This window comes from Porites lutea, chromosome 2 (assembly GCF_958299795.1).
Source record: "Porites lutea chromosome 2, jaPorLute2.1, whole genome shotgun sequence".
Taxonomy (NCBI): Eukaryota; Metazoa; Cnidaria; class Anthozoa; order Scleractinia; family Poritidae; genus Porites; species Porites lutea.
In genome coordinates, this window is record NC_133202.1 from 32,132,947 (window position 1) to 32,142,412 (window position 9,466).

At 39.0% G+C, this 9,466-nt stretch overlaps 1 protein-coding gene across 1 annotated transcript in view; it reads right to left on the reverse strand.

Annotated features, from left to right (window-relative positions):
- The window catches only part of LOC140926065 (probable G-protein coupled receptor CG31760), a 13,721-nt gene extending 4,571 nt beyond the window's left edge, over positions 1 to 9,150 (reverse strand). The window contains exons 1-6 of the mRNA XM_073375865.1: positions 8,348 to 9,150; positions 7,202 to 7,337; positions 4,802 to 5,140; positions 3,391 to 3,459; positions 2,206 to 2,315; positions 1,126 to 1,340 (exon numbers count right to left, since the gene is read on the reverse strand). Of these exons, the coding sequence (XP_073231966.1) occupies positions 1,126 to 1,340; positions 2,206 to 2,315; positions 3,391 to 3,459; positions 4,802 to 5,140; positions 7,202 to 7,337; positions 8,348 to 9,150 (1,672 nt within the window). The remainder of the gene's footprint in view (positions 1 to 1,125; positions 1,341 to 2,205; positions 2,316 to 3,390; positions 3,460 to 4,801; positions 5,141 to 7,201; positions 7,338 to 8,347) is intronic.
- Between the last annotated feature and the right edge of the window lie 316 nt (positions 9,151 to 9,466).

Sequence of the window (9,466 nt, forward strand, 5' to 3'; positions counted from 1 at the left end):
ATCGACCTTTTCCACGGTTTTTTCAACTTTTGACATGGCCAAGATAGGGAAAATCCTTCAGCAGCGGTACTTTCGGTCGTCGCTTCTCTCCGGAGGGAGAAAAGCGACGACCGGAAACATGTCTGCTGTTCGCAGGCTATCATTCCAGTGGCACTGGTATTGACAGATTTTTACCGGCCCTAACTGGTCGATGTCAAAGGTTAAAAAAACCGTGGAAGGGTCTATTCGCCATTCGTCATTTAACTGTCAAAAGTGACGCGAAACAATAAGCAGTTCGCGGTTAAATTAATAACTATTAGAGGAGGTGCGTGAGTGGGATTTCATTTACAAAACTATTTCCGAGAATTTCGGTGAGAATGTAAATAATAAACTTTTCCGTTTTTGCTGGAGTATAAAGTTTCCGTAATAAACGTCTTTGGAGCAGTAGTATCCACCAAAATTCCCCCAAAAAGTGAGTACCATGCACCCTCAGGCTATGCGCCATATCATGTCAACATGAAGGGAAAACTGAATTTATAGGCCATTTGTGTGTTTTGGTCTAAAGATAGCAATTCAAGTCAAGAGCAGTTCCTAATGGAGTAGGAAAGAAGCTTTCATTTTTGGGTCTCGATAGTTTAGATGCATTCCAGCAAGTAACAGTTCACACTGCGGAGCGCCAAGTAATTTTAATTTCGTCTCCGTAGCCTGTTCTAGTCTTCAAAGCCATTTTGATTACTTTTATTGAAAGACGGTTTAGTTGGTTTATTTCGTAAATAATGCCTCAGGTGTCCCTTTATGCAATGTAGAAGTGAGACATCAGTGAGTTTAGTTTTGTGCTAAGGGGTGAAGATTCATGGTTCTCTCTCACAAGCCGATACTCACTATAAGGCCGGCAATGCACTGCCCTAACCTGCGATCGCAGGTTATATAGTGCAGTCTCTGCAATACCTACTCTAATGTGTACTGAACGGCGGGATGCATTGGATATCTGAGTCATGAAACATAAATTAAGAGTAGTTGAATTTCATGCAACATGTAATAGGGACAGCGTTTCGTCCCGTAACAGGACTTTTTCATAAAAACGGTAATTTCACACTAAGGAATTTGTCGCGGCAAAATGCTTCCTAGTGTGTCCCCCCGTCTTACCGAAGATGAGAGTGTGATCGAACCAATTTTCGATGCATCTTTCATATTTGAGGTCATTAGATGTCCGTGCTGTTTCAACTAAGGGTGGTTGAAGTGCTGTCCAGGCGGTCAAATAAGAGCAGTAAAGCAGCACGAGAAGGCATAGGTGTCTTAACAAAACCCCGTCAGTAAGTGCAAGCTTCTGAGCCGAACGCACGCGGAAAATTAATGCCACCCTACAAAACAAGGAAGAAAACAAAAGCTATCAGACCGGCAACTTTAAGAACACTGTAATATTCAGGGGCGTAGAAACTATCTATAAGCCAGTACGCAGGTGCTTACCCGAAAATAAAAGGTCGAAGATAAACAATGTAAAATAGAAAAACAAAGCAAAGTAATAGGAGGTAAGTAGGGATAGTTAAAAAACGTCGTAATTGCCTATTTAACTTAGCCTCCCCGCAGACGTCCTTTGGGGTTCGTTTGTCACGCATTTATTTCTCCCCCACGGACGTGGGGGAGAAATGAATGCGTGACAAACGAACCCCAAAGGACGTCTGCGGGGAGGCTATATTTAACTCCGCTTAACTTCTTTCACATAAGTTTAAAATGCTGTGTTTTTTCAAGATTTTGCTAATCGTGAAAGTCGTTCCTGCTGCCTTACACGGTCCTGGGACCCGAAGAGATGATCATCTCACTATATTGGTAAAGGACGGAAATTTAATCAAATCACGCACGAGATTATAATAATAAAAATTGAAAAATAATAAAGCTACGGGTACCTCCGAAAAATTTCTAACTACGCCCTAGATATTACTGTTTATCTCTACTGACCACAACCCAACCTCGCTCCCTGGGAGTAAAGTCGGACTATCTGACAATGTAACATTGACCCCGGGGAGGTTTTGTGTCCTGCTGTTTTAGTGATAAGGCTTTGTGGGGGATGCTCTATCTCGCCGGCTCACAAAACCTCCCCATTTCGATCTTACCTTATTATAGGAAATTAACGCTCCATGAAATTAAGGTATTGGAACACAACACCTCAACGCCAGAGAAAATGCAGAATTCAGGATGCTTGTATAGACAAATAGATTTTTTAAATACCTCCACGTTTTGAGAGCCAAGGGTCCATAAACGAGCGCGAAGCCAATGTGCTTAAGCCAGGGTCTAATGATACAGCGGATACCAGTGGGTTTAAAGTACGAAACGATAAGCTGTGAACAGAGAGTAGCAAAATAAGATCCATAACATAAATTTGACAGGATCACCATTCGCGGCTTTCGCTGTTTTAACTCGGGAGAGCTTTTGTTTGTTTGTGTTTCTTTTTTGTCATTTTTGTTATCATTATTATTACCATAACTATCATTATTATAATTATTATTACTATTATTACTATTATTATTATTGTTATTATTATGATTATAATTATTGTTATGATTATGATTATAATTATTACTATTATTGGGAATAATTCGCGGATGGCAGTTACTTCAAATGTCTCATTACCAGTGAACTGGAATGAATTTCTCTGAGAAATGTGCGTCCTTAGGAATAAACCAGGGGTGAAACTAAGCTTTCATTGTCTTTTAGGCAATATTTCTACCTGAATAGCTATATTCAAGAGAAAATGAGCTATTTATCCTTTGCGTCGTTCAGCGGAGGACCTTTTTTTTTTCATGAAACTAAAACACTATAAGAGTTTGAGGGCTTAGGTTCAGCCGCGCATCATATGCGTTACTGACCAAGCGTGAGTCAAGATGGCTGGTTATTGCGTTTTTTTTTCTATTCGAGTTCAATAAAAATCGCTAAAAAGAATCAGGTCCATATCCAGCCATCTTAACCGAACAAGCTTGTTCAATATAAAGAATTTAATGTATGGCAAAAAAAGACAACTATTCACACTAAATAACTAAGTTAGAATCAGAGCATATAAGACCAACAAATTAGATCAGATGCAATGGTATAGGTATACCAAGTGTGGGATACAACCGCGTGTTTTGAAGGGTTTCAAAGGGACCTATATATTTTCCCACCCACCCTCTCACGACTTTATTCTTGCTGAGACTCATGTCACATCATTCGCCGAAGTTTTTCCCCTACCTGAATGCGATGCGATAATTGTTGCAGTGTGGAATAATTTACTTTTTCTTGCGGAACCAATGCGGGGAATCCCGAGCGGTCATTATGGGCCCATCCTTCCCCTGGGGTAGTCAATCAAAACACAGCTCAAGGTTGCGCTTTACCTTGCCCGCTCGCGAAGTCAGCCATATAATAAAGATTGATACTAACCGTTGAATACATTAGCAAAGCACCCAGTAAAATGATCTCCATAAAGCGGGGACTCGAGGCTTTGAAAATCTAATGACAAAGAAGCAAACCACTATTACGACTAAACCTCTGTTGTACCTCGACAATCCTCGACAATAATCTGTAGCTACGTTTGTCCCTACGAATGACTGTGAGAACTGTTTCCTGTGTAACTCTTAGAATTTCTTTAATAATTTTTATAATTATACTTTTACAAATATTATAATTATTATAATTTTAATCATAACTATAACAAAGTTGTCAAATCTGATTGGCTATCAACTGCCCAGATTTCAGTCTTAATTGGACAGTTAATAGGACAGGACGCGTCATGCCTAAGTAATTGGACAGTACGCGCCATCACGCGCGCTCTTAAATGGCTTTTTTTTTTCACTGCCAGCAAAACAAAATTTCGAACTTCTTGTGGTTTGATTTAAAAAATAGCCTATTATATCACAAATTTTGGTTAAGTTACGATTAATTGGTAATAGAACTTCGTGTCGTCCAATTCGGTCTGTAATCATACTCGTGATTAAACAAATCGGACTCCCGCTACGCGGTCGTCCGATTTTGTTAATCACTCGTATGATTACTCACCGAATTAGACTCCACTCAGTCCTGTTACCATTACCTATACGTGTATAGGTAATATTATATATAATATTATTATCTCTTCCTCGCCGGTTTTTACAATTCTTATCCTTTTTGAGCTAAAACTTTGCGGGAAAACACAACTAGGTATTTGCGTTAATCTCATGTTTTTGGATCAGCGATTTAAACATTTTTAGGCCGGAAAACGACTTCATAAAATTGACAGAAAAAAAATTGATTTTCGTCTTTTGACAAAAAAGTAAGCAACTTTGAAAGAGTAAGGACTGCGGACGAGAGAGATACAACCTGAGCGATTAAGACGTATAAGTAAATAATGACATATTAGTAACGGTAACAGGACTGAGTGGAGTCCAATTCGGTCTGTAATCATACGGGTGATTAACAAAATCGGACGACCGCGTAGCGGGAGTCCGATTTGTTTAATCACGAGTATGATTACAGACCGAATCGGACGACACGAAGTTCTGTTACCAATTAATCATAACTTTAAGAAAATTCGTGATATAATAGGCTATTTTTTAAATCAAAACACAAGAAATTCGAAATTTTGTTTTGCTAGCAGTGAAAAAAAAAAGCCATTTAAGCGCGCGCGTGATAGCGCGTACTGTCCAATTACTTAGCCATGACGCGTACTGTCCTATCAAACTGTCCAATTAAGGCTGAAATCAGGGCAGTTGATAGCCAATCAGATAAGAGAATTTTGTTATAGTTATGATTAACAGGGAAACGAAAACTATTTCCGAAGCACTCACACCGCGCGCGGCATTTCTTCAGTACATACCTTATCTTCCCAGTGGAGTGCCACGTACACAGCAAAAGCTATCGTCACAATCATAACAGCGCCATTTACACAACATAGTAACAGCCGGATCACGATCTTCAAGGTGTAAGTACATGGACTATCATCAACACACTCGTCACACCCTTCTCTGCACCGGCGGCACTCGAAGTTATTTTCATATGCGTTTGGTTCCCCTCGGAGCATCCGATCATGTTCGCGTTCAATTACGGAGCCGTTAAAGGCTTTTTCTGAAGCAAGTGCGTCTGGGAAGTAGTAACCACGCTTACATGTGCAAACATAGCTTCCTCTCTTGAATCCTTGGTTAGGAACTGCCTCACACTGTATCGGAGAGTAACAAAACGACGCCGTAACGTTACTAGCATCAAAAGATTGAATGTACGTTTCATGCACTCGAAATGTATGAGGTTCATACCCCACCAAAAAATAATAATAATAATAATATCATAGGTGACGAATTACTCCTTAATGTTGGCGCGAAATTTCAGCGTTAATTTGTAATTTCACATGTGAAATTACCAAATTGTCATGGCAACCTGCCGTACGTCTCCGTTTCAAGATGGCGAGGAAGTTTTAAAATGTCATGAATGAAGATGTCAGGACATAAAAAGACGCTTTAGAAAACCTGAACACACGAAAGAGCATATCAAGAAGGATTCTTAGAGGTATGTTGTGGAAAAAGTCTGAAAACTTAAGCCAAATTTTAGCTCTAAACGTTTGAGAGAGTGAAGTTCACGATCGATCGATACGATCCAGGATAAACAAGTCAAAAATCCTCGATTGCTAACGTAATTCGTCACCCATGATATTAATAGGTAATCAAATGGTATACTCGTGAAATTAGGGAATAATTTCACTTGCGTTTTGTCCAAATCCTAATCCTAAAGGCTCGGGAAATTATTAGGATTTGGACAAAACGCGCGTGAAATTACTCCCTAATTTCACTCGTTACCATTTGATTACACATACTAATAACGTTTTACTATAAATAACGCATTGTTAGCGGTTTTGAAATCATCAAATGAGATCGAATACCAAACTAAATAATGCTTTGCGGAGTCTAAAAAAAAGCAATTAATTGGTATAAGCCTTTATTTTGCTTGTTTTATTTAGTTGTCTGTAAATCTGGAATGAAAGGTTATTGTAATTTCAAGTATAACAAGTTACATAATAATTCCGAAAACCGTGGACACCTAAAACAAACAAACAAACGAATGAACAAACAAACTGAACAAACTAAGTAACCACCGTATTTTTCGCAGCATTTTTCCAACGAAAGTCTGGTTGATAGCTCTAAATCTGTTGTATTTTCGGGGTGCCTCTTATAACCGAGTATCTCCGGGCAACAGAACAAAATTGAGTCAAATCCTTGACCCTAGCTGCTCATCCTCTTTTTTGTTATCGGTTTTCAATGACTTCTACATCTCGGTAATTGCCGTTGCTGCTTGCGGTTTAGTTTTCTCTCGCCTAATTGGCTTTCTCCTACCCTGTGAGCAGAGGCTACATTTTTGCTGTATCAGCTGGCACGCTACTTTTCACACGCCAGCTCATACAGCAAAAATGTAGTCTCTGCTCGCAGGGTAGCTTTCTCCTTGCAAGTGGTGTTCACGGTCTTACGAGTTTCATAGTAAAATTTCAGGTTTCATAACACTTAACCCTCGGATCGGAAGTACAAGGGGGAGAGGGGGGGGGGGGGGGAGGGTTAGAGTTAGGGTTAGGGTTTTTCTGATTTTTTTCCCTAGACGATAAAACAAATTCTGCGCCTGAAGATTTCATTTGTTGTTCGTTTATCCCTCGCACGCATATTGAGACAAGTTTAGTGATGGTCAGTTAGTATGGTTACGAGATATGACGCCATAAGTAGCAGGCGGTCAAGCCATTTTTGAGTAAAAATGCATGTTCTTTCAGCTTTTTTCAGGATTAAAAGTAAACTTTTGGATAAAATGATGCAAAGTAATTGTTTATGTGTTATTTTAGATGTTCAGCGCAGAAAATTATTCATTTTCACTCTTTTAACAGGATTTCTATTTCTTGATAAAATCCAAGATGGCGACCATGTTTGGTGACTTCAAAGACCTCCAACAGCGCCATCACCCATAAAATATACCTCATCTTTAAGAGAAGATCAAAGGTTTTCCACTGAAGGCAAAATCCCTCCCAGTACCCAGTGGGGGTATGACTTTACCCGTACGTCCGGGGGTTAAAAGTAAAAATAAATGGCTCATAAGCCTTACGTAGTCCCTCCAACAAAATGTTCGTTTTCTTAAGAGAAGAACTCTAAAAAAAAACAAAAACAAACCTTGTTGGGTGGAACCGATCGCAGTTTTTTGTGCCCAAAGAGTAAAATGGGTTTATGTAATTTTTATTTGGTCAAGTACTTGCCTTTGTTGATGGCTTACATAAATGAGTTCCCAAAAACTCTATTAAATTCTCTTTGTCATCTTGCTCAGAGGTTTCTTGGTCATCACATTGGTTGATGTTGATATCGCTAAGAACCACATCAATACTGACCACGCCACTACAAAAAAAACCTTAATATTTTAAAGATTTATTCACTGTAATGCATATTCTTCAACACCGTCCGCCAAATTTCGTGATAGCGCCCGCAGTTCGTGTTGTTAGTCCAGTCGGTAGAAGAAGACAAATACGAACGGAAAATGACTCAAAACTAGGGGTTTTAGCATGTTGGTAACATGTACAATAATTATTCTAGATATTGCATAAATCTTTACGTATCCAAATATATAACCTGTCAAAGTTTGAACCAGTCTGAAATGATATTGGCCGTCAAGCGTGCCCAAACCATGCTAAGAAAAGCAATAAAAGTTTATCTTTGAAAGTTTTCGTCGTAAGCCGGTTCACACGAAAATTATTAGTATTTTCACTATTATTATTATTATCATTATCATTATCATTATCATTATCATTATCATTATCATTATCATTATCATTATCATTATCATTATCATTATCATTATCATTATCATTATCATTAGTAGTAGTAGTAGTAGTAGTAGTAGTAGTAGTAGTAGTAGTAGTAGTAGTAGCAGTAGCAGTAGCAGTAGCAGTAGCAGTAGTAGTAGTAGTAGTAGTAGTAGTAGTAGTAGTAGTAGTAGTAGTAGTAATAGTAGTAGTAGTAGTAGTAGTAGTAGTAGTAGTAGTAGTACAGAAATTAGGAACGTTCTGATTGTTTTTGAAAATCGGATTGTATCTTCACATCCTAAGGAAATAGCACGCTGTGATACCCCTCTTAAAAGAAACATAGATACAATCCTGTTACCAAATACAGAAATCACGTTCGTGGTTTCTGTATTACAGCAAATGATTTCGGTGAAGTGCACGATCGCAATGCACACTGGTTGAAGGTGCCCTTTAAAGCCTTGGACTCCTAGCTCTCCTCCCCTCCTGGCTCTCACCCTAACTGGTAAGTGAGATATTTCACATTGGTGTCCTGTGGCGCGGACAGAAGTCACGTATCTACTAGAATTTCTTGGATAGATAGATAACTCCGCTAATAGTGGTACTTACAGAAATTCATCCGTTTCATTGTAAAATGGCGCGAGATATGTGACCATCCAAACCTTCCCTCCAAAGCAATCGAAATAAGGCCGAGTCCATGTTCCATTCTCAAAAGTTACATGCGCAAAAGCCTCTTTCTTTTTCGCCTTTTTTGCAGTTGCGTTAAAACGCTCCGCGAAAAAACCCAAAGATTTCACGGGCTTGAAGGTGAGGGCTTTGTTTCTTGGTTCGTGCCACCAGATCGCGTTTGGATCAGAAGTGTAGTCATAATCCCCATTGGCTATATCAAACACATGAACACTCCCGTTTAGGTCGGAATCTCGAAAGGCGTACGGGCAAAATCGTGTGTAATTTTTGTACAAGTTGTTGTCAAAGCAGATCACTGATCCGAACACAGACGGCGAAAATAACACGATTGAGCGGACATAATGGTAAAGCAGAGCATCGTTTGCGGCTACAGGATAACCATTATCCCCGGGAGCGCGCCATAGCGAAGTCATTAAGTTAGCCACTTGCACGGTCAAAAGCGCCTCTTTTTTCCATCGCCGTTCGTCAAATGTTATATTTAGCAGATCAACCTTGTTACACCCATTGTTTTCTTGTAGCTGTCGTTCAACATCTGCAACTTTGCGAAGAGCCTCGATGACCGATTTAATTCTACTCCTGCTTTTCTCTCTGCTGTGATTGTCAGGATGTTCTTTTCCAGGACTATCGCCCAGTGCGCCTGGAAAACTACATGAACAACTTTGTCCACTGATATAATCGTGTACTGTTATCATCAAAAAGATGAACGTCAACTTTCGCACTCTCATTTTTTATGTGTAACTCTTATTTTGCCGTCGAAGGTAATGTTCACTCTGATATTGATAAAAATACATATCAACTTTAGGAAAGGACCATTTTAAGTGTTTATGTGGTTATTGTGTGTCGGGTGATGTGATATATTAGGGACTATGAACCTTATTTGCATCATCATTGTCGTCACCGTCTTTATTTTTACACGGTAATACAAACATTAGTCATCCTAAATATAAGTAAATATCAGTTATCAGTATAATGAAAAATCTAAATATAGAAATAATATAATTATTATAATTATCTAATTCGTCTGTTTTTCATGAATGCATT